This window comes from Ixodes scapularis, unplaced genomic scaffold, assembly GCF_016920785.2.
Source record: "Ixodes scapularis isolate PalLabHiFi unplaced genomic scaffold, ASM1692078v2 PGA_scaffold10__122_contigs__length_95168666, whole genome shotgun sequence".
NCBI classification, from domain to species: domain Eukaryota; kingdom Metazoa; phylum Arthropoda; class Arachnida; order Ixodida; family Ixodidae; genus Ixodes; species Ixodes scapularis.
The window spans coordinates 66524814-66551098 of record NW_024609836.1 but is presented as its reverse complement, the minus strand read 5'-3'; the positions used below and the strand labels follow the sequence as shown (position 1 = coordinate 66551098).

General features: G+C 44.2%; 1 protein-coding gene across 1 annotated transcript; it reads left to right on the top strand.

Annotated features, from left to right (window-relative positions):
- The first annotated feature begins 13237 nt into the window (after positions 1–13237).
- Positions 13238–19934, top strand: LOC8024257. Its single transcript, XM_002404814.4, has 3 exons — positions 13238–13346; positions 17514–17603; positions 19325–19934. The coding sequence occupies exons 2-3, from the start codon at positions 17531–17533 to the stop codon at positions 19873–19875; spliced, it is 624 nt and encodes a 207-aa protein (XP_002404858.3). The 5' UTR covers positions 13238–13346; positions 17514–17530; the 3' UTR covers positions 19876–19934.
- The last annotated feature ends 6351 nt before the right edge of the window (positions 19935–26285 follow it).

Here is a 26285-nt window from a genome sequence, read left to right as displayed (position 1 = left end):
TGCGCTTGGAGGACCTCCGTACTGTGAGCACCACCTAGTTTGGGAACCGTTATTTTTTTTCAAGCTGCTGTGCTCTAATTCTAAGAATGACATTTTAACCACCGATTTTTATGCTTTGAAGTTGCCAAAAGTTGATTTGAAATTTCAACTGCTCTTCCCATAAATTTGTCGCGCTGAAGCTTCGTCCTATGGAGGTAATAGCACCCGAAAATACACTGTGAGTTTGCCGCATTGACCTTCAGTCAACTCGTGTGACTTACGAGAACGGAAAGAATTATAAAATGATAACAAACAGGGGATGTCGCGGTAAGGCTACTAACCTTGTCGTTCTGCATACCAGGCATTTTTTTTATCCATGTAAAGCATAACTCTCCTAAAACACAGTTTTCAGAGAAATTTTACTTTAATGTGCATGCTTTGCTCCATCGTACCAATCTGAAAATGCATGTCCTTTTAACAAGCTGACATTATACGAAGATGGCTTAAAATAACCAGGGGAAAACTTTCCTTTCAGACGCTGAGTGCCTGATGCCCGTCTCTCCGATTGGCTGCGTCAAAAATCCCAGCGTAATCTGGTACTTCAACGCCACGAGCAAGAGATGCAACAGGTTCACAAAAACTGTCCTATACCCTCCACAAAACGAGTTTCCCAGCGAGCACATCTGCAGGACCAAGTGCATGGGCGAGTTAATAAGCTCTGGATAAGACATCTCCTTCCCTTTGAAATTCATGAAGGAAGAGTCCCGTATGAGCCCGTTGAATATGCAAAATTAATATTACCTTAAACGAAAAGTCTGCTCAAAGATCCACAAATAAAAAAATATGGCTTAAGTATAACAACGACGATGTTGTTTCTTTCGATTAAAATGACTTCACTGATGGGGTTCCAACTCATATAAGATGTCAGTTTCCAGAAAGGGGTAGCATTTTACTCAACGCATGCACTTTATATTTAATAGGTTGTGAAATGTCGTAAATAAAAACTAATGTCATGTTTAGTCTGGGATGCTCCATTAAGGCTACACCCAGTAAATATAAAATGGTGATTTGCTAAGCCGAATTATTTCAAGAAATCTTGAACACGACGAGGACATAAACTTTGCTAAGCCGAATTATTTCAAGAAATCTTGAACACGACGAGGACATAAACTGTCTTGACTTTGCATGCCTGCTGTAGGTTTTTTCAACTTTAAATAGTAATCAAATCAGTTCTGAGCGCGTTTATTTTATTTCAACATGAACGATGACCACAAATAAAAACAACAATTTTCATTGGGGACCGATAATCCAACGGGCTGCACTGCGGTTGCGGAGACCCAGACATACCGAAATCAATAAAAAACTTCAAGCAAAGAGTTTAAAGCAGTCGACGCATTTGAGAAATGTCACACGAACGCTTTATTACCTCATTTCAAATAAAATTAATAAGAGCCATCGAGTGGTAACTTTAGCGCACCACCACACTCCCCGCGCGGCTTAGGTATTGCTAAAATTATTTAGTAGTTTTAGAGAAGGCTCATAAAGTTTCTAATTGAAAGCATATGTTTATTTTCATTGGGTGATTGATAATTAACAGATTGTAGGTAATGAACCTACTTATCTTGACGAATAACGTCCTATATTATGTCCCAATAGACGCATAGCTCACGAGGACAGACCTTATTATGGCAGTCTCCGCAACCTTTATAAAAAAAAAGAATCTAAAAAAAACTCTAAAAACCACACTGTATACTTGTTGTCTTGTACTTTTATTGTCTCATACTGTCTCGGAGACTGCAAACAGATTGACAATAACAACTTGCAACGTAGTTTATAGTTTATATTTTCGCGCGAAAACATCGGAAGGTATACCCATTCCTTTTGATTGCTACATAAATTTTAATTGAATATTTGTTATTTTTTTTTAAGGATGGGTGAAGGGGCAAGGCAGTTTTTACAGAAACCTTCTCTACTGCTTTACGACTAGGGCAAGAATCGTACAGTGGGTTCTAACATTCGGAGTTGAAAGAAAATTCAGAATGTAATAATGTTCTGATCGGGGCACGTTTCCTCGCACTGGCTTTGGGAGTCGAAGACGTTGTCCTTATCGTCGCAAACTACGTCCGTCGCTCTGGCGCATTTTTGGATGCTCAAGTCGAAGTACCAGAACGTCATAGGAGGATGGTCGCAAGTACGGGGCGGCAGCTCAGTTTTGCACACCGGATCTGTAACAATAATGTCGACAAAATGTTAGACAATAGGACCAGTGTCAAGGGAAGTGTTCTTATCAGTAAGTTACCAAAGAAACTGTCAAGAAAAGTTCGGTAAATATGTTTGCAGCTAGGAATACGCTTGCTTCGAGCGAAACATATACACCGTTTTAATGGCAAACGCCACCATGCGGTGTTCCAGTCTTTCACGTCTCGGAGACCTTCCGGTTCATAAAAATAATGAACATAGCTTACCTCAACATCGCTGCTTAATATGTCGATGAAAAGGTTTAACCACCAATTTTCCAGGCGAACGCCAAAAAAGAAAACGAAGAAGCGCGAGATCTGTTAACATTTCTCGAATAATCTTGTAAATCAACTTGCCTCGGCCAAAACCTTTGAGTGTACAACCGAAGGCCCTCATTAAATCTTCAACTTTTGCTGTTCGTGTAGCATTTATGCTTTATAGCACTGGTGATATAAGCACGCCCGACAGGCTTGCAGAGACGGAGCGACCGGACGTCGCTTGGGACACGAGCGACCGTTCATGTTTGCAAACAGCAAAAAGTTTCCATATGGCGCGACGCTTTTCCAAAACACGTCTTTGATTCATCGGAACGCGAAGACTGCCATAGAAAACGCACAGGGAAGGCGCAGTGACCAGAGATGCAGCTAAGCGCGCCCGTCATTGGTTGAGGCCATGACGAAACAAAAGCACGAGGACGCATCTGGCGGGTAAAGGAACGTACGAGTTGTGCCAGGAGCAGGCCGTGCTGAGGGCAAAGCAGGTTGCAATCTCGTTAGAGAATAATGACATTTCCCTCAGTTTTGATGCGCATGGAAATGTTGCGCACTGTACAATTGAAACAGAAAAAAAGACCCATTCGCACTCTACAGTTCATGTGTACATTTAAGCTGTTAAATATAAAACACACCAAAAAAGGTTGACAGATGTGCCAACAAGCCAAAACATATCTCATTTCGTTGAAGTAAAAAAGAACGAAACAAAAGGTGCTACGTCCACCAAGCGATTTAAAATTATCTCTAGGGTGCACCGGAAGTAGGTTACGCCACTTTGGCTGCGCTCAAAGTAAACATTTCAGTATTATGCTGGAAAAAGTTCTCCCAGGTTCCATGAGGTTGAATTTGTGCCATGTAGTTCCCAACTACACTCTAAAAAATATTATAAAAACACACACACACACACACACGCGCGCACACACGCACGCACACGCGCGCACGCACGCACACGCGCACGCGCACACGCACACGCACGCACACGCACGCACGAACAGACACGCACACACACACGCACACACTGGAGCATTCAGGACGGCACTCATCTCACACCCTTGAATGTAAATCCAACCCCCTCCCTTTGAATTGACCCGAAAACTTGCCGACATGGTAACCCTACAGCCAGGGTTACCATATCAGTATTAAACTAGCTCGCCTGCACTCTTGCTTTAGCTACAGAAAGCTTCATCTTGAGGTATTTAAAATACTCGTTTTAATGTCTACGCTTTGAATTGTAGGACAAATCAAACGTTTTATGGCTTAGCCGAACGCTTGACAACTTCTGGAATGTCGGGAAGCTTCCACTGAAAACGTACCGAAAATAGCAGCAGAAATTAATGTTACGACGTGGTACGTTAAGCGGCAGGCCGATTAACGTAGCTCGTGATACGAAATACATGGTGTCTGTTGCAAATATAATAAAAAAGAAAAAAAAGAAAAAAAAAAAGAAACCTTAGGAAGTTCTGGGGAACCGTTGTTGCAGATATCCCATACGGTTCGATGGACCCTCCGGTACGAACTGCGCATGTTCGAGTGTTCTGGGGTAGGGCATCCGCAGTGCGCACCGGAGGTCCCATTGTAGCGTACGGATGTGCAAAACCGGTTCCCCAATACTTCCTAATGTATGAAGACTGTCTTTTGTGCAATGTGATAGCGTAGTGTGAACGCAGCCTTAGTGTTCATGACCACGAGGGTCACGAAAGGTCCTGGTTATTTTTAATTTCAACCTATCATTTTTTGAAGACGGACTTTATTACTAAGGGAATTATTGAGTCAACAGGATGTATTAGTAAGTAAAGAAAAAAAAAACGGTAGCAAAAATTTGATATCGAGTAGAGAAAATGTACGTAAAGCTTGGGATGGGAAGCATTTGAGATAATAATAATATTTAAAAAAAGCTTCGCGTGGTATAGCACTTTACAACACTGAAAATACGAAAGAGGCATTATTTTCTATTCGTCTCGTTGTTATAATTAAAAAAAGGAAAGTTTTTTTTTTTTTTTTTCGTAGCTATAGAACACTCTTTTGCGAATTCGGTTATTTGTCAAGATGTCCAAGGAATGGAATAACCTCCCGGAGTAGATTGTGTTGGTTGCTGACATTGACGTTTCCTTTTCCAATTTTTCAGGATATATATATATATATATATATATATATATAAAGTAATAAAGTCGCACTTCGAAACGTTGTTGGAGTTTTAAAGCATTTAGTGAGTCGACGTTTCGGCCTGAGACAGGCCTTCTTCAAGACTGGTGGCCAAAGTCGGTTACAGGGTTGTTTTCGCTTTCCCCACCCGGGCCACGTCACCTGTCAGATCACGTGTAAAAATGCCCAAGTAAAAGAGCCCAAGTGAAAAAACGCTGCTGTACTCCCCCCACTCCACGCACGTCCGCAGCAGACGCCGCCAGCCATCGGAGCAAACCAAAGGCCACGTCAGACTTTGTGACCCCAGGAACGTCACGTGCGGAAGGCGCAGTAACGTTCACATAGTTGGATCGGCCCAGATGGCCAGCAACGCACGCCGCGAAAGAACGCAAAGTCAAACAAAAAAAAAAAAAAAAGGAGGGGGGGGGGGGGAGGAATGTAATAAGCGCACACAGTAAATAACGCCAAAACACATAGAAAAAACCATACATAGAGAAAGAATAGGTGAATAAGCACACAGAGTAAATCAATGCCAAAGCCCATAGACAAATCCTCTGCGATCAAAAAAAAAAAAAAGCGCACGCATTAAATTAGGCAAACGCTCGGCCGAAAAGCATAAACAAATCTCCTGCATAAAAAAAAAAAAAAAAAAAAAAACCTAAATATAACAGTGTTAACCACAGTCCCAGAAAGGTACACGAAAAAGTTACAGAAAGGTACACGAAAAAATTAAAGGGTTGAACGAATGCGATTGAATTAGCTACAGTCACTCCGCTACAGGGGGATCAAGGTAGATTGCATGCATAGATGACATTATACCTGGATCTTCATTAATACCGGCCCGGATTGAATTAAATTTGTAAATAAGATACGATTCTCTCTGCTCGCGATCACGGTTGCTTTTGAAATTGGATTGTAAAAATGTAACGTCCAGTTTGTCAAACGTGTGTTTGGGTAAAGCCATATGTTTTGAAAGGGGGAGTTTGGGAAATGAATTTACATGCGCCCTGTGGTTGTTAAACCTCAATCGGAAAGGTGTGCTGGTTTGGCCCACGTACTGCTTACCGCAGGTGCCACATGTGAGGAGGTATATCACATTACTTGTGCTGCAGTTTAAGTTTCCGCGGATTATGTAGGTGAAATTGGAATTCGTACTCTCTACCGTGGTTTTAGGTGTCACGTGTTGACAGACATCGCAATTTGTTCTTCCACAAGGACGACTGCCAGTGCTTTCAGTGTAGGTTGTCTTAGACCTAACTATGGCGTCCCTAAGATTGCGTGAGCGTCTGTAGACCACTCTGGGAACGGAGGGGATAATTCTTGCGAGGCGCTCACTTTGTTGTAAAATGTTAAAATGTTTTCTTAATATGGGTGCGACATTCGGAGTCTTATTGCTGAAAGTTAGTACGAGGTTCGCCCGACGCTCCTCTGTCTGAGGGCTCCGCTCACTCAACAAGAGGCCACGATCAAGGACCTGTGCCTTATTGATCGCATCGTCTATGATTTTTTCCGGGTACTTCTGTTCTTTCAGGACTTGGCGTAATTGATCGGTGTTTATTTTAAAATCGTCGTTGGTGGAACATATACGTTTAAACCTATGAGCCTGACTATAAGGTATGCTATTTTTACAGTGCCGTGGGTGGCAGCTGTCGTAGTGCAAGTATTTCTGACGGTCCGTAGGTTTTCGGTACAGTTGAGTGGCCAATTTAGAGTCCTCTCGAGTTGGTGAGGATAACTATTGAACATTGCGAAACAGCTTCAGCCGCGGTTAAACAAGCCGAACGTAATTTACTCCGCGATCGTGATTTAGCACAGCATGAAACCGTGGCTTTAAAAGTGTTTGAAGAGAGAAAACGGGGGATGCTCAGTGAGGTAAAGGATCACAAGTTGACTAGGGACAATGTTGGACCTCTTCCGGCAGGTGTGTTTGAGCGCAACATGCAGAGCTGCAGGGCCGAATCCCATAACGAAGTTAGCTCATCAGACGTAGAACTACCCACTCGGGATCCACCGAGGAGAGTGTGCGAACGAGAAACGCAGAATTGTATTCCCGAATCCACTAACATAGTTAACTTATCAAACATAAAACTGTCCACCCACGAGTCGTCGCTCCTCTCGCGGGGTCTCAACTTCTGCCCCACAACAGGCCGATATGATGAATTTTCTTTGCTTCAAGACCTAGACAATTTCGCTCGCAACCTTCGACTTCAGGAGTTCTTTTTCGACAGGCCCCGCGAAGGCGCGTCTGCTCTTCCATCCACATCGACTGGTTGGACTCCCAAAACTGGCAGAGACAAGCATTTAGACATTTTTATTAATGCTGTTCAGAAAGACATCGTAGCGGCATTTAGAAAACAGCAGCCTAACCACTACAACCTCTCCGCTCCAGAGCGGAGGGCACTCCGGTCCCTTAGCGAGAGAGACGACATCGTGATAAAACCTGCCGACAAGGGGGGCGCCATAGTCATTCTTAACACCAGCGATTACTTACAGGAAGGCAATAGACAACTTAACGATGCAAAATTCTATTGTCATCTCAGAAACGATCCGACCAGGCAACATGCCGACATCATACGGGAGCAGCTGGGCCAGCTGGTAGAACAGGGGGAAATTACCGAAAATGCGGCAAAGGCATTAACTGCTAAAAACGCCGTGCCAGGTAGATTTTACATGCTACCAAAAATTCATAAAGAAGGGAACCCAGGCCGTCCCATTATATCTGGATCAGGAACCCTCACCGAACCAATATCTAGCTATATTGATAGCTTGATTAGGAACATCCCACCCAGCTTCCCATCTTACATTCAGGACACGAACCACTTCCTTAGAGAAATTTCTAAAATTAATATCCCTAGAGATGCTTTTCTCGTTACGATGGACGTGTCGTCTTTATATACGAACATCCCCCACAGTGATGGCATAGAGGCCCTTGTTAATGCGTACGACACTCACAGGAGTGACGATTTACCAGATAAGCATGTCGTGGCTACTCTCTCGAAACTGGTGCTTGAGTTAAATAGCTTTGAATTCAATGGAAGTTTCTTCCTTCAAACCAGCGGCACTGCAATGGGAACGAAGATGGCACCTAACTACGCTAATATATTTATGGGAAATTTAGAATCCAACTTTTTGGCATCGCGTTCACTTAAACCACTTTTCTATAAAAGATACATTGACGATATATTTCTTATCTGGTCGCATTCGGAAGAAGAGCTTCTCGAGTTCATTAGAGCTTTTAATTATGCGCACCCCTCCATTTCTTTTACACATAGTTACTCAAAATCGGAAATTACCTTTCTAGACACAAGAGTGCTAATTAATGACTCTAAATTGGCCACTCAACTGTACCGAAAACCTACGGACCGTCAGAAATACTTGCACTATGACAGCTGCCACCCACGGCACTGTAAAAATAGCATACCTTATAGTCAGGCTCATAGGTTTAAACGTATATGTTCCACCAACGACGATTTTAAAATAAACACCGATCAATTACGCCAAGTCCTGAAAGAACAGAAGTACCCGGAAAAAATCATAGACGATGCGATCAATAAGGCACAGGTCCTTGATCGTGGCCTCTTGTTGAGTGAGCGGAGCCCTCAGACAGAGGAGCGTCGGGCGAACCTCGTACTAACTTTCAGCAATAAGACTCCGAATGTCGCACCCATATTAAGAAAACATTTTAACATTTTACAACAAAGTGAGCGCCTCGCAAGAATTATCCCCTCCGTTCCCAGAGTGGTCTACAGACGCTCACGCAATCTTAGGGACGCCATAGTTAGGTCTAAGACAACCTACACTGAAAGCACTGGCAGTCGTCCTTGTGGAAGAACAAATTGCGATGTCTGTCAACACGTGACACCTAAAACCACGGTAGAGAGTACGAATTCCAATTTCACCTACATAATCCGCGGAAACTTAAACTGCAGCACAAGTAATGTGATATACCTCCTCACATGTGGCACCTGCGGTAAGCAGTACGTGGGCCAAACCAGCACACCTTTCCGATTGAGGTTTAACAACCACAGGGCGCATGTAAATTCATTTCCCAAACTCCCCCTTTCAAAACATATGGCTTTACCCAAACACACGTTTGACAAACTGGACGTTACATTTTTACAATCCAATTTCAAAAGCAACCGTGATCGCGAGCAGAGAGAATCGTATCTTATTTACAAATTTAATTCAATCCGGGCCGGTATTAATGAAGATCCAGGTATAATGTCATCTATGCATGCAATCTACCTTGATCCCCCTGTAGCGGAGTGACTGTAGCTAATTCAATCGCATTCGTTCAACCCTTTAATTTTTTCGTGTACCTTTCTGTAACTTTTTCGTGTACCTTTCTGGGACTGTGGTTAACACTGTTATATTTAGGTTTTTTTTTTTTTTTTTTTTTTTATGCAGGAGATTTGTTTATGCTTTTCGGCCGAGCGTTTGCCTAATTTAATGCGTGCGCTTTTTTTTTTTTTTTGATCGCAGAGGATTTGTCTATGGGCTTTGGCATTGATTTACTCTGTGTGCTTATTCACCTATTCTTTCTCTATGTATGGTTTTTTCTATGTGTTTTGGCGTTATTTACTGTGTGCGCTTATTACATTCCTCCCCCCCCCCCCTCCTTTTTTTTTTTTTTTGTTTGACTTTGCGTTCTTTCGCGGCGTGCGTTGCTGGCCATCTGGGCCGATCCAACTATGTGAACGTTACTGCGCCTTCCGCACGTGACGTTCCTGGGGTCACAAAGTCTGACGTGGCCTTTGGTTTGCTCCGATGGCTGGCGGCGTCTGCTGCGGACGTGCGTGGAGTGGGGGGAGTACAGCAGCGTTTTTTCACTTGGGCTCTTTTACTTGGGCATTTTTACACGTGATCTGACAGGTGACGTGGCCCGGGTGGGGAAAGCGAAAACAACCCTGTAACCGACTTTGGCCACCAGTCTTGAAGAAGGCCTGTCTCAGGCCGAAACGTCGACTCACTAAATGCTTTAAAACTCCAACAACGTTTCGAAGTGCGACTTTATTACTTTATAGTCTTCGGCATCCTACGCTATATTTTCTTTGTCTATATATATATATATATATATATATATATATATATATATATAATGGGAATGACTGAAGATTGACAAGTGAAGCCGTAGTAATATTATGAACGAAGAGGGGAGAAGGTGATTATTGAACTTATTGCATTAAAGTTAGGGAAAAGGAAGGGGAAAGAGAGCTGACGAAAAATTGGGCCACGAGCGGGGATTGAACCCACATCCCCTGTCCGAGGCGTCGCCTCGGACAGGCGATTACCCAATCGCACACAGTGAAGGCGTCGTGATCCTTCGTATCTCGTGTGGGATTGTTTTAACTTATAATAGCAAAAAAAAAAAAAAAAAAAACTGCTGTTGACAATGCATTTTTGGCGCGGCTTGATTGTCTCTGTCGGATCGGATCATAGTAATAGCGGCAATAAAGATAATGGCATAAGGCGACCGCGGACTTGTGTTGACGGACACTTGCGCAACCTACGCCCGATACTTACCCAATCTCTTCTTCGTCGAAGCAACGCCGCCCACCAAGAAAAGCAGCAGGATCTGAACGCGAGCGTTCATCTTCGGTTTGGTTGTTGCTGAAAATGCAGACGTGCAATCCACTCTAATTTCAAAGAAACGCCTTATACCTGATGACATCTGTTTATTTTCGTTAATATTGTTGTATGTGGCATTTTAAAACTTTCTTATCGTGAACCATGCGAGGTCAAAAGCTTACGTTTTAGATCACCAATGAGCCACCAGCTGCGTGTTGAATAGGCCAATCAACATTCAATATTGAGTGACGTGCCTGGGCCCGTATAGATGCACCAATGGATGATAGTCACGTGGCTCGAGGAAGCACGCTCATTGTTCCGAGGAAGGAGAACCTTTGAGATTATTGTCAGCTTCAGGGTGGATGACGTGTCTGTCGTGATTGAGAAGCAATCAAGATCGCGATCAAGCAACATTTTTTATTGTTTCGTACGGCCCTATTGAGATCTTTTTGTTCACGAACGTTTTACCCTTAATAAACAAAGACAGCTATATAGTTTATTTTGTGAGACGGTAACGTCGGATTTTTTCTCCGATTATTTTTTCTCGATTAAAGCCATCACGCAGATTTTTGTCTGTTTGCCATTTGCCGACAGCGGCTTGAAGACAAAGGCTTCTTAGGGCTGTTCAAAGAAATCGGGCAGTATATTGTAGTTTTGGGGAGCCTATAAAGATGCCGGCGGTCCAAAGGTGGCTTCGGTTTTCAGAAAGAATATTAGCAAAAAGGAAAAAAAGATATTATACCTTTTTTTACTTTCACCGCTGCCCTTTTATAAAGTTCAAGAAATAAATTCACTAACAAATTGTAATATTGTAAAATTGTATAAGTTCAGTATTTTTGTATTTTAAAAGCGAACCTTTGGCATGTCATATGAAACTAACTCCGCGCAGTAAAAGGTATCAAACCCCCCCCCCCCCCAAAAAAAAAAAAAAAAAAAAAAAATTGCTCATAAATAAACTATTCTGAATAAAATTTAAAAAAGAGAAAGAGAAAGGGAGGGTGAGAGAGGGAGGGAGGGAGGGAGTGAGGGAAGGACGGAGTACAAATATAAATTGCTGTTGAATTATTACATAGATCTCAGCCATCAATTGCAACCTGTTTTTTTTTTTTTGTAATTGTAAGGTGGCTAAACATTTTATCAAATATTCCAAAATGCCGTGAATTAAAGGATAACAAACACGTTTCTTGTGGACTTGGCAAAATTGTTTGAAACAAAACACTCTCTATAATTAAAAACAAAACAAAAACAACAACAACAAACACGCATCTTCACAGATATCTCTGCTTTTGACGCTGTAGCAGTTGTTCTATCTAGTGATTAGTAATTCCTTCTCAATTCTTAACTTCATGCTGAACTCATACCACTTGTAAAATCGCATTGTTCTGAAGTTCGAATAAAGTTGTACTGTGCGGCGCCATTTCAACTGTTCAGTTTTTATACGAAGTCTACATAGCGGAAGAGATACCTCGGTTCCTGAACCCTACACTTGATAACTAAAATGTCACTTAAGAAGCAATTATTTCCGTCGTAAATTACTCACATTATTCTATGGAAATGATCAACTTCTATTAAAGTCTGGTTGATTACAACAAAAAACGCTGTAGATTGGATAGCGTGCTTTATTTATTATGTCTCATGCCTCGTCACCTTATCTTTCATTTGGTTCCGACTGAAGCGAAACAATGTATGTTGAAGATAGTTTTGCATAATGTGTTTGAAACTTGAAACCGGTTATGCAACCCCATTTTTTAATACTCTGCAGTACATCTTAACAAATGACCAACCTCTTACATACATCTCTTGTGCGAGCACGGCACTGGCTTCAAGACGGTTTCACGCCAACATAATGTACAAATCCCGCGTGCCAGCGCAGTCGAAAAAAATAAGTAAAATGGAATGAATGTGAACAGGAAATACGGCGGCCCCTACTTAGGGTCTCCGATGAATAGCTAACGCTTCAGCTCGTAAATAGAGTTAATCTATTCGCCCCTGAAACACGGCCATGTAACCGCCGGAAAGAGTTTTGTCTCAAAACGAGGGTTGCCTCCAGCCTCCTGCAACAAATGACGCGCGACCTTGCGCCACTGCTCACGGACGCGCAGTTGCAATGTTTGCGTGCAACCGCTGACTGTTGTCGCTGACAGCTTAAAAAAAAACACAAGGCGTGGTTTATTACATGACGCTTCTTGCTTGGAATTTCGTTCCTTCGACGTTCTTATCGGTTAAAACTTCATTCTCATTGACTGCGGAACAATGATAATATGTTCAGAACTCAACACGCCTTGCATGGTAAGTTCCGTGTGACTTGGACCGCATACGAGTCTACGAGGCATCGTAACCAATCCTGGGCTGCGTGAGTGTTCACGTGACATTCGGGAATGTAACAGTGACGCTCGAAGTCGGCAGTCACGTGATGTGTTGGGGAGCGCTGGAATTTTCTAGGATGGCCCGTAGCGTGCACAGCGGCCCTGCGTAAGATGAAGCGGTGTGTGTGGAGGAAGTGAGACATGTCAAAGTGGATGGCCCAGAAAAAGCGTATACGTCAATTTTTGTTTCCGGCCCACGAGGACACCCTCCTCACGCAGATCAGACAACTTGCAGGCCGTAAACAAATATTAACGCTAGGGTGGGGGGGAGGGGGGGGCTTGCAGAATGACTCTAACGTATTGCTCGTGGCTGCATCAACACTCTAAGTGGATGTAGTCGGACTGCACTCCGTTTCGACTTAGGATGGACTGCAACGGAGGCTACGAGCTATCCCCGTCAACCTAGCGCTGTGACAGTAATAAGTGACTCCCCCTTTTCTGTCCTCGAAGCCGACGTGGCACTCTGATGGCTTTAAATTGGCTGCTCTGGCTGGTAGCGGTCGCTGCGGTGTATACCATACAGAAAAACAGAATATGCAGAGGGTGATGTTAGCGGAAGCCGGCACTTGAAATAAGCGTAAACACTTGCGAGTGACTGGCACAAACGTCTTCGAGGGTATTTTGCGCTTTATGAACCTTGTTTAAGTGATATAAGACGCGTGAAACCCCCTTGTGTGCACGCAGTAAAAGCTATATATATATATATATACATCGCCATCGAGGCAGATGCCAGCAGTGTACACTGTCTTCAAACTCCGGATCCTCTAGCCTTTCTGTGAGGGTAAGTCACATTTGTTGTGCGAGGATTTGTCTCTGTATCGTCTTTAGTCGTGTGTTTATTTCTTTTAAATAGAGAAATTCGAAATATTTTTTTTTCATTTTAGGGGTCGATATTTGAGAGGTTTCGTAGAATTAAAGTATAATTCATTTGATTGAGAGCCACCCAAAAATGATCGTTACTGATTCGCTATAAAAAAGACGTCTCCTAATAAAAAAAAAAAAAAAGGCCAGAGGAAAGAAAAATGCGTAGAAAAATATAAATATATTTGCATAACGGGTAGAAATGTTTAGAAGTTGAAAAATACAAATTGTTTTAGCAGCTCAGGGGTTCTAATCGAGGATGTCGTATAAGGCGGGATTTTCGGTGTCATTTGCTAATATATACTATGCGTATCTCTAAAGTGTACACAAAAACAAAAAAAAAACCAATATTTTCCAGCTTATATTGAGGTGCTTTCTGGGCAATATAAAAGACCAGGGAGACCGATAGTGTCATTACTATCTAATTTTATAATACAAGTGGAACTAACTGAAGCTTAATTTGCCGTCTGGCAATAGCTGTCTTAATATACCTTCAGCCTGCGATATAATAGACCCTTTCTGAAATTCAGTCCCGCCATTTCGATCACTATCATCATTGAGGGAATTTCATATGTGCCGTACCAATGGTGGCCTCCTGGTTACAGATGTGGGAAGCAGCTGAACATGTTCATAAGCGGATGTTTTGAGGCCTATATTCGAGGCGGTTCTAGGGTGCGACGCATGAATAGAATACAAAAGCTGCGTAAGCGTTTGCTTCTAACTCGGGACCAGTCAATTTGTTGGCGGCTCACAATCGCCTCTAAAGCCCCTCGATGTATAGATTTTTTTATGAAGGCGCTCATTTGAGTTGCCGCTTTGTCCTAACCGGAAGTATTTTGTGGGCATCGAAACGGAGAGACCGAGAACGAACTGGACAGTGAAGAGTGCCACCTCGTCCACCCATGACTTGCGAAAATGGCGGTGCCGTTTAAAGAACTAGACTTCAGGTTTATTTCCGCCATTAGTACGGCAAAAGTTAAACTGATACTTCAGCCACCAGATCACACTAAATTCCTGAAATAGTAGAGCGGTGGGTGCAAGTCATTATTAACTTCTTATCTTAGTCAGAAGGGCAATTAGCTCTTGATTAAGTTAAGTATTTGGAATCTTATACAGTATACCGAGCTTCTATTTAGCATGAGTGAGTATTTTTTTCATATTTACTTTTTTGCCTTTCATTATTCGCACCTGTTAGATGAAAAACGAATCAAAGCAGGTGTAAATATTACTCATAATGTTGTAAGGATAAACGATTCCTTGTACCGCCGGTTTGCTCCTCCGGTGGTTGCACGCCGAAAGTGTATTGCCTATCAAAAGTGCACACGCCAGAATAGCCTCCTATACTCCCGATTGTTTCTTTTATTGGTTCTCCCGCGAATGACCTGTCAAAATATTTGGTAAAGTTGCTGGCCTCTCTCACGGGAAAACAAGAAACGGCTTTTCTGTTCAGAACTTGCAAAAGTTCGGTCAGTTGTTTTACACACAAACCCTTCCGCGTGGGAAAATGTTCTCTATTGACGAAGTTTTCTTTTTACTAATGTTCCGAACGATGTTGCCATTGACGTTGCCATTAATGTTGAACGTGAACGCTTACTTAATGACGAAACGCTGGTGACGCGCACGTCGCTTTACGTAGATGATATCTTTTTGCTTCTAAGGTTTTGCCTTAATCAATGTTTCTTCGCCTTGCGCAGAGAGGTGCCCTACCAAGTGAACAGCTGTCGGATTGAGCGCACGGCATCTGTCAGTTTTGAAAATCTCGTTATGGAGCATATCAAGGAAAAGGTGCTGAGAAATGTAACTTTGCCTGTCAAATATTATCGTCGATAGGTTGATGACACATTCGTTTCTTTAGATAAGAAACACGTCAATAATTGTCACCAAGATTTAAACAATGTTCACGCCACACTATACAGTTTACTTTCGAGGCAGAACAAGATGGTATAGAGATTTTAACGCTGGAGAGTGGGGACAAGGAGGCTAACATGACACAGATCTCCATGTTACCCTTTTACGCGGTATGTGTAATGCGATCGGTTGAGCTGAACAATGGGACTGATACAAATGTACAGGGTAAGCCATGTGAAACAGGAAAGTTTATGGATTTTCGATTTAACCAGTTAATGCAAAACAAGTTAATAGTACGATCATTTTTGCACAGGTCAAACACCAATCCGTCTATTTACGTTCATGGCACAAATAAATTGGCACATGTGAATGAATCCTTGAAGAATGGGCACTACCCGAAGCTGTTTGTTGATGATGTCAGCAACCAAAAATAAAACGTCGAAATGTGTCAAAAAGAGGGTAATAAGAGTGTGTTGTGTATTCCGAGGATGTCTCTGAACCGCTAAGCCGCGTTTTGCGGCCACTTTGTTTTCGTACTGCGTTCATGCGTGCCAAACAATTGCGAATACTGTGTCCATGCCGAAATACCCCACCCTAACAGATGTCCGGAGAGGAGTCATCCACAAGATTCCGTGTACTGACAAGATCCCGTGTACAAGATTCCGTGCTTCATACAATGTTGAAAGAGGACGCAGGAGAAACACTCGACTGAAAGAACACAAGCGGGACGTCACTTGGGCATGGGACGCGACTCGCCTAAAAACTTAACTTGTGGAACATATTTGGACGATGGGTTATTCTTTTCACTTCGCGGCTGCAAAGATCTTGTCGAGGAAGGAGGGATGGGGTCAGAGAAAACTGCTAGAATCGTGGTTCATACGAAGGGACACGTCATCGTGTAACAAAAATCGGAGCTTTCTCCTCGAAGCGTACGAGACCTTCCGATAAATAGAACTGTGCCGAGATAGACCTTTACATTGCTGCTGTACTTACTGAAAATGCCTCTCGCACGGGAGGCGAAACGTTTAATGAAATGGTCTATATGCTACGTCAAGTCGGTGTCCTCATTTTAATTACATATATTACCCCGAATGCAGTTTTTTGGCTTCTAGGCAGTTTTTTTTTTCTTTTAGAGCGCAGCTCTTAGGGGCCCGTTTCCAGCCTGAGCGGCGTCGGCGTCGGCTTCGGCGTCGGCGTAACCGGGGGGGGGGGGTCACGTGACCCCCTCGAGGTCACGTGACCCCCCCCGAAGGGACCCCCTCGAGGTCACGTGACCCCCGAGGTCACGCGACCCCCCCTCCGATGTCACGTGACTCCCCCCCCCCCCACCGAGGTCACGTGACCCCCCCCCCCCACACCGAGGTCACGTGACCCCCCCCTCCCCCGAGATCACGTGACCCCCCCCCCCCGGGGTCACGTGACTACCCGCAGGTGACGTGACCCCCTCAGTGCCCTTCCCTACTCCTCCTCAAGAGCTGCGCTCCAATTCGGCGTTACAGGGATTTGTCATAGCCTCCTCTATACGGAGAAAGCCTGGCGCGTCGCGTGAAAAGACGGCCGCCGTAAATGGGAAAGGAGGGGCGGAGAAACGGGAGCGGAGAGAACCTTGCCCGCTAGCGCCACAAAAGAGCGAGCGGCCAAACGCAGAAACAATCTTTTTTTTTTCTCTCTCTCTTTTCTCGTCGCTATCGCGGAGAGGAGAAACTCAACGTCCACCCTTTCCCGTTTCTCCCTGCGCCCTTTCGAATCGCCGCGCCCGTTTCTCCCGGAGTACAAAAACGACGGTGACGAAAACACAAAAACAAGCGTGGTTCGGGGAGCGGCCGCTCACGACCCAAGCGCTCGCTGTCTAGGTCTGCCCTTTGTGCTCTGCGCTACCATATTGGTCACCGTTCGGCGCGCTCCTCCTCTCCTTTTTCCTGCGGCCGCGCGCTCTATGGCTCCGTCGTCGATTTGCCAGGCTTTCTCCGTATAGAGGAGGCTATGGATTTGTAAACGGCTTTCATTTTTTTTTTATTTCATTTAACTAGGGGCCTATATTCATTGAGATCTCATAATCAAAACGACATGGGAACGCTTGTGAGCATTTGATGGCAAGAATTATTTGTTATGAGAGGTTAATGATCAAGTCAAGTAACAACGGAACGGAACTATGATCTTTCCATTCCAATGCTCTAGTGATTGTTTTGTTATACTACATAATATAACTGAGCATTAAATGCAATCCGTTTTGTTACAGGCAAGAAGCGAGCGACAATGGCGTTCATTGCTGCTCTTGCCACTGTACTTTGCTTCAACCAGGTGTTGTCCAAGGACTTCCCGAAACCAGGTACAGTCGTGTCTTCAGAGTTTGCTTCCTCGGGTGGCATGTTTTGAAACGTGCAAGCTAAATTATGAAATTGTTCTTTGTAATGTAACGCGATAAAGATGTGACAAATAGCATACAAAAATAAAATAAAAACCCTTCTTGTAAATATTCGGGTCACACTTTGATGCGACACTGTTAAGTAACGAAGGATTTTGTTAGAAATAAGTAAGACATGTTTTAGAAAAGTCTATCTTTCTACAGTTGCGTCGGCATCGTTTTCTTTATCTGCCTATGTTTGCGTCCACAATTTTGTGCGTTTGCTCGCAGACCCGCGGCAGGGGGTGAGAGCGTGAACGGGGAGTCGTCTTGTTCTCTCAAGCGCGGGGGGCTTCGAGCAGCCGCAGGGCTCGGTGGAGAAGAGTCGGACCCCGGCCGTTAACAAACGGATTGGATTTCAGTTTGGGGCGCCGGAACACCCCTGTCTTGGGCTTCTGTCCGCACTAGTGGCTTTTAAGCGGGTGTGCTTGTGTCCGGCGTATTTCGCCGCTTAGTGTAGGAACTTCGCTTTTAGTCAACGCAATAACTTAACTCGGTGGCGCTGGCCGGCGGTAAGGAAAGCATGTGGTGACTCTACAAAGAATTTGGGTTCGACCGTTGAAGTGTCGGAGGGGGGTCACGTTGACAGCTCGCTGATCATTGGGTAAGAATATACCACGTGACAATGGGCAAATTTGAAGTGATTGGTCCGTCTCTGGAGGGAAAGGAGGCCCCTACGAGTCTAGAAAAGGGCTGCCGAGAGAATTCTCGGGGATTCGGCTTTTGAGATCAGGCAGATTCGGCTCTTGAGACTGGGGACTAAAGTATGGGTTTTAATTTTGGGAGTTCTGAAATGTAAATTACCGTTGACTTGTTATCGCTTTGTTTTGAAATAAATGTGGCCACACTGGCCATCGTAAACCAAACAACGTCGTAATGTGTCCAGCGGGATCGAACAACTTTTAGTTTTTTTTTTCTTATTCGACTTCCCGGGACACTTCCATCGGGCGAACATCATCATCGGTCGTCACCATCCTGACCGGCCCCCACCTTCCCTCGGAAAGTTGACTGACACTTCATTCACTCTCAGGTTAAAAAAAAATAAAAATTCTAGGGTGAGCTGAATTCCGAGCATCTAATTAGCGCTTAGCAGCCAATGAGGTTGCTGCATTCGCCGATAAGAACGTCAATGGACAAATAATAAAGCAAAAAATGTGAACATAATTAACCACATACCGCGTTTCTTAAGCTGGCAGTGTGTGACTAGTTTTGACGAAATTAAATGCTAGCGCCAACAATAATTAGTTTATAAAATTCTTGATACATTTGCCGATTATATTTATCCGTGTCTCTGACGTGAAGCCGTATTGGCAGTCTACGTGATGAAATATCGAATCTTGAAGGTAAGATGAAACACAAAATGTATCAATAGGCAACTCGAATTATACAACCATATCTTTGCGGCTGCCTTCCCAAAGAGGAAAGCGTTTCTAGACACGCTGCTACACAGATAAAAGTACTTCAAATTTTATCGCTCGATGAATTTTGTAGTCCAAGTTACTCACAGTGAATTGGCACATGTGCACGAAGATAATAACTGATTCGTCGGGAGAAGAAACGTGAAAACAGCGGAAGGGGCATATTTATTTGCCCGGGAACACTACGCACAATTTGCAAGATAATTAATTTTATTTCGCATCGCGCAGAGAACTGTGACGTTCCGGAGAAAGCCCAGCTAGAAGAGAAGCTGGACCAACTCTTCAGGAACCTTCCCGAGGAATACCTGGTCGACGGCTTTAGGACGGAACTGTATCCCGGTGCCATTTTTCTGGAGGCTGGCACCGTCTCACGCCTGGACGAGTTCAGGCCCGACAGACCCTACGAAACATTCTGCCGGGGTAATGACACGGTCACTCTGTTCAGCATCTACTCGAAGTACCCGATTCACATGACGATTCCCTGGAGACTTTGTTCGAGCCATAACGGGACCATCGTCACTTCCGTCGATCGCGTTCGGTACGAAGGAGAACTGGTCATGACGAAGACACAGGCTGGCACGCAGTCGAAGATAACAAACTTAATGCCGGTCGTGATGGAGAACATCAAGGTGGAAATGACGGGCGCCGGAGAAACCATGCACATCATTGCGCAAATGATAGGAGATATTGTCTCTCGGCCCGTTAGAGTTTTGTGGACCATGGTGGTTACTTCCACTTTTGAGAAGACGTTGGACAAAACTTTGGAGACCTTAAATTAAGGCTGTGCCCTGCACATTTTAATATGTATGAAATGCATTAAAGACTACAGGAAAACCTTCAAGGCTTTGTTGGCCCTGCTGCAAACCCTTAGTGTTTTTTTAAACGTTCATTCGCTTTCAGTAAGTTATATCACAGAGCTACGAAGCGGCTCGCAAAAGCTGGTATCGTAAGTTTGACTGACCGTCGAAATTTAGATTCGGGCTGTTATATATGGGACAACGGGTGTAAAAACTACACCCCGTATTTCGCAGAGTGTATGACAGGATTTGATGATTTCATGTGCAGATGCTCTGCTGCTACCGAGCTTTGCTGACAGGGTCTGTCCGCGAAAAGCCAACCTGTTTCTCTACTACGCGTCGGCAGACGACTTAACTCCGCCAATGTGAAGCCCTAGTGGTTGGAATGTGATAAAACAATAAAAAAAAAAAATGTGGTGGCTACTTTAAAAGCTAACTTAAACTTAAAAAAAAAAAAAAATTCAAGAAGAAATTTGGGTTTGATTTCGGCAGCTAGCTTTATTGTTCTTCACGTACTCTGATGGTCTGGTGGCAGCCACTTTCTCATAAAACATTTATCTCAGCTGTTTTTCAACATTTGAGTCAGAAACAGTTAGTTATAAAATTTCGACACGGTATTCAATTTCAGTGGACATAATTAAGGACTTTTTCATTAAGAAAATATCTACCTCAAACAAACGCTTCCAATCGGATATAATGCAGAGTTCTGGAATATAAGTTTTATATAACAATTCTCCAGGCTTAAAATACCCAGAATCCCCCTGCCCCTCCCCCTCCCCTCCAACAACAATAACAACAGCAAAAAAATATAGGTTGACTCGATTATTGACTTCAAGGGTAACTGGAAAGAAAAAAAAGTGTTTTTTTAAACAGCCTAATTGGGACAAGCATGTCACAAAACAAATGTTCCGCATCAAATTAATTTTTTCTTAGCAGTATTTACGTCACAGGACGTAATTTAGTCGGAGTCAGAACCTCTCCGCATTTGAAACTCCCGCTCTTTCGCCCCTGGCGGAGGAGAACTACCCTTGGTAGTTCTCCTCACTCTTGGATTTGCTCTTTTTTGTTGACTTGGCTGCTGAATTTAGAGTCACTCAATAAAGCTACGCTTTCAGAGTACCGAAACTCCCAAACTACGCGTCTGAAGCGCGTCAGGCGCCGCCATCTTGGGTCCACGCGCCGATGGAGGAGCGCCTGTAGCTGAGCCAAGCCGAGCTGTAGCCGTCACCTGCGCCAGCTGCCGTAGCCGCAGCTGTGGCAGCGAATCAAGGTCGTGTTGTTCGTATCTCGACACAAGAAGGAAAAAGTGCGTGCTGAGCGACGGACTTCAGCGTGCGCGCGCAGTAAACAGTAAAACAGCAGCAGGCAGCGGATCGCTGGACCCAAGATGGTGGCGTTGTAAAAACGCGATAATGATGATAGCGACTCACGTGACTGCCGCTGTCCAATGCTGCTGCAGCGAACCAGAATATTGTTGAATAGAGCGACTGCATTGTCGGCAAAGTGCCAAAGAAAAGGAATGCGGCACTCTGAAAGCGTAGCTTATTTAGTGACTCTAGCTGGGTTGAACGACGCAGCGTCTCGACTTCCGGTAAGATCTGGCAACAACGCACGTTAAACATGGCGCCGGTATTGCTTTGGTTTGACGGTTCACGAGAAGCTGCACTGTTTGCGAGCACATAGTGAAGACGTGAACGGAGAAGTGCCCCTGTGATGTTCCCGAAAGACGGAAAGTATCATTTGTAATCGTCGTGTGCGCTTTAAAAGGGAAGAGAGTCACAGGGTCCACGAGTGTGCAACCACGAGCCAACGTTCACGACAGCGCTGCGTTGACTTCGGCGATCTCGTTCTGTTTGGTGCAACACGGCGATGCGACAAAGAACTGGAAGTACACATCTACTTTTACACGGAGCGCAAATTGGCTGTTGTGCGGTTTAGGTTCAACGGGTTCAGTCCCGTCGTCGTTCTCAGGTCATCCAGTCAAACTGGTCCGGGAGGACGCACCGAGCGTTTTTAAAAGTAAATCTTCCTTCGTTCCGTTTTAAAATATGGAAGATTCCCGACGCATACCGTGAGTAAAAAGCTGCGGGCGTTTTCAACAAAATTACGTCGTTTTAATGGAACAATGAACTCCGAATTGTTGTCCTAAATCTGCCGTAAGTTATGCTTCGTGTTGGATTGCGTTTGCACAGCGACGTGTTGCGCTCATCGTGCGGAGTGAATAAATTTGGGCTAGATTTCCTACCTGCCCACAGATGCATGAACTGAGACCATTTTTTTTACGTAGCGAACAAAGTGCTTTTTTCTTTGTTATTTTGGCAGGAGGCGTTGTGCATTTATTACGGTACAACCACTTGAAAGTTCAGAAATTGGGGAGGGCGAGCAAGCTTTCCGAATTTTGTCTCTTTGCTCTCTGGCACTGCCCCTAGTTTCAAGTTTCAGTTTCAGTAGACATACATACTAGCAGGCAGAAACTGCTCTAAAACAGGCAAAAACCGGGAAGTCGGGACGGTGCGGACTCCGTGTTTCGCGCTTTTCGCAAGGTGACTGGGGAAGTGCTTTTGCAAGGTATGCGGAATATGCAGCCGATATTGTTATGCCCGTCGTTAGCGTCCCTCCAGCAAAACGAATAAGATAATCTACAAAGCAGCGATCACAAGCCAATATTACTATAACAGTACACATTCATTCAAACAACTTTACGTAAGATGGTTCGAGAGCCGAGAAAAAAGATCTGTCGGCTAACGCAGAATTCGGACGTCCGAGGGCTTCTGCGGACAGCTATTACGGAATCACCTGGCTGTGCCAGGTTTTTTACGTAACAGCTGTGTCTGGTCGCGGACGTTCGATGCACCCGAGGCACCCGGTGCGAATCTCGACGGACTCCGGAGCGATATGACAAGAACGTAACTGGACACGTTTGTCCCTACGCGAATGCCCGATTGCCTCCAGCCAAATAGCATTCCTTTCGGGGCGACATGGCTGCTGGAAGGCTCGCTGTCAGTATCACTCATCTGACATCTCCGAAAAGTCAGCAATTGCACGCGCAAACGCAAAAAAGAAAAAAAAACAAAAAAAAACACGCTAAGCAAGCAAAGAGGAAAACGAAAGAACCGCGCTATGAAAGACAAAACCCCGCGTCGCTTCCTATCACTAACACATGTGACAGCTGCTAAACAACCCCCCCCCCCCCCCCCCCCAGACAACTTCACTTCAAGAAGTCTCATTCAAGCAGCTGGGTCAACACAAAACACTGATCACTTCGGCGAAACGATTAGTCGAGGTAGGCGAGACAGGCGGGAGCAGAGACTTCGGCGACCATGAAAGAATGGCGAAGCTTTTGTTTCTTATGGTATGAATCCAAACGGAAGTGCCCGTCTTGTAAACCTTTTGTAAAGAATAATAATTCTCATCACATGGGTTATTCTTTAAACATAAAAATATTTCGCTCAAAAGGAATTTGCAACATATAACAAAGGTTTAACAACCAAGATCTAAGCTGTCAATCAAAATCTTAGGCAGTGAGAAGTATAGCAGTCGATTGGGATTAAACGTCACGGAATCCCAACAATTCGTGACGCGCGATTTAAAACGGGCGAAATAGCCGCAAACTAAAATCAGTCTCACGCGATAAATAATGCTGTGAACAATTTTTTTTCTCGCGGAAAAATTGTTTTTTGACATGCTTGTCCCAACTAGGCTGTTTAAAAAAACACTTTTTTTCTTTGCAGTTACCCTTCAAGGGTAAACCGCATGTAAACGATTTGGCGAGCGACGAGACAAGCGACGGCTACCCGCTTCGCTGTCGCTCGGTCAGTCGCGCGACGAGGCAAACTGCATTAAAGCGACGGGAACAAGCGACCAAGGCAATAAGCGACATTTTTAGAAATCCAAAAACCGAACGACGCGACGGGCGACAGTGAGAAATCTCCATCGCTCTTCACCGACTCTCGTCGCTGTCGCCGTCGCTGGTCTGGTCGCTCGATAAATCGCTTACATGTGGTTCAGCCTTGAAATCGAACAATTGGAATGCGTTACTCTGGGAACGTTACGTGGGATATTCGTGAAGTTATGCGCTTTCCCGTGAAAAAGCTGTCCCAGGCGAATGACACTTTATGACTCCCCTACGTAGTCGCCCTTTGGTGTGATGCACATCTCCCGGCGGTTCTCCAGTGCTGCCAACATATGGAGAAAATTCCATTTGTCTTGATCCTCACACCACTCAAGCACAGCGTCCATGACGGTGTCGTCACTGCGGAAATTCTGTCTTTCAGTTGTTTTTTGAACGCAGATAAACGGTGAACGTTTGACAGTACCAACTCCGGCGAGTAGTGTGCATGTGCTAACACTTCCAAGTCAGATTCGCTAGTCTACTGTGTGGAGGCGCCGAAATATGACGGGGTGCATTATCTTTGAGGAAAAGCATGCCACGTTCAAGTTTTCCGCGACGATTCTTGGCACCTTCTGCCAGCAATTTCTACAAGACTGCGCAAGAGAGTGCAAGGGGCTGCAAGGGGATTGGGCTATACACTGGCGAAATTCATTCCTAATGCGCCAAAGCCCCCCCCCCCCCCCCCCCCCCCCCCCCCCCGCCCAGGAAACTAACTGCCTCTCAACCACCCATTAAGTATCACAGAACGACTGAGTTGCACGCTATGTAGGTTACAACCACGTCGTGCAATGTTCAGAAGGGCATTAGATTACTTATGGCGTCTGTACCAAGCGGCCAAGATTCGATGCCGACTCGCAGGAAAAGGGCGAGGAGACACATGCACGTGCGAAGAGGAGCGTGTTTAGAAACGTAAGCAATCATTGGCGGGTGACAGGAAATAGCTTCAAGGGCACTCCCGGTCTGTGTACTGGCAAATGGCAACATTTACTGCTTGCGAAACCCGTTTATAATGTCTGGACTGTCTCTAGCTTCATCACTCGACGTTGGTCGCATCAGATCAAAACTCTTCGAAGCTCCGGATGCTCTAGGGATATTTCTTTCCAGGTAAGGCGACCCCCTTTAGACTATTTTATCCTTCAAATGGGTATACATGATTCTGTCTTGATATTTAAACTAAACTAGGGCAGGTCATTGTTTAAACGTTTTGACCCGATTAATCGCCTTCATTTATTAAGGTAATATGATGGATTAGTAGAGTCGTCTATTTCTAGGCACGAGATACAAAAAAGGGCGAATTCACGCTTCTTGACTCTACTGATTTCTATTATAATGTGATAAACTGCTCAATATGCCGTCTCAACTGGGGATTTAATCGTATGTGCGCTTATATACGGACTAAAGACGCTTAAATATAATCGGTGCATAAGCTGAGGCAAAGAGTTTCGTTGATATTTTCTCACAAAAGTGCTTTTAATTTTAATTTTGCAGACAACAGCAGTAAGAATCATCCACAACCCCCCTTTTCCTTCGTAATTTTAATTTCGTTTGCTTTAAATTTAATTATCCGGGGAAGCAATATCGATCGTAATCGATCTTATTCAGAAGTTGAGTTAATCAATTGTACAGCACCAGACTAAATATTGGTAAGAATTTTGCTATTTGGTGTTTATGTTACGCAGGACTCAGCGGATGCAATCTGTGTACATTTTAGAGGCATGCGAATATTTAATTTGTAAATTGAAAACAATTATTGATATTAAAGAAAAAAAAGGTATCAGCACTCGAGAACAAAGAGAAAGAATAGAGAACAAAAGAAAACAAGCTCTGACTCAACTAAACATTCATCCATGTTTACATGTTTGGTTGGGTGTCCGCTCGTATAATATTTAGTTCCGTATTATGTCTTCTTTCTAGTATAATCAGGTGCACGATGTATATGTATGTATATTTCGATATATGTATAATTTCAATATTGCTGCTACGACTGCTGTAACGCTTTTAGGGGGACAGGAGCCTCGTCAGGTTGCTTCGCCAAACATTTTCTCCTTCCCCTCTGACATTTTTTTATTTCCAATATACTTCTTAACTGATTCCTTCCACGCGCGCTGTTTACCCGCTTTTGTGACTATGAACCAAGTCGCCCACATCCCCACTTTAATACTTATTTTGGAACGTCCGAGTCAAAGAACGTTGTCAAATAAATATTAATTTATCTGCAGCATCATTAAATATATTACCGCGGGTCCCAAGTAGCGGACAGGCTCTTTAAATCGACAGCAAAATTTGGTTTCTTAACCTACCGCGCTACGATTTTGTACAGCGTTGCCCATAAATAGTGCATTTTTTGCGTAAAATTTGGAAAGAGCAAACGTACCCCAGGAAAAAGTAAAGAAAGAAAAAGACCTAGCTCCTTGAAAACGCAACGAGGTTACCGGTGTTCAAACAATACGGCGCCGTTTCGGACAGGAGACAAGAGATGGCGCAAGCGGTGGCGACGCCA

Coding starts and splice junctions, on each gene's coding strand:
- LOC8024257 (XM_002404814.4), top strand. CDS start 17,531: ATGGCGTTCATTGCTGCTCTTGCCACTGTACTTTGCTTCAACCAGGTG. Junction 17,604..19,324: donor CAAGGACTTCCCGAAACCAG/GTACAGTCGTGT, acceptor CGCATCGCGCAG/AGAACTGTGACGTTCCGGAG.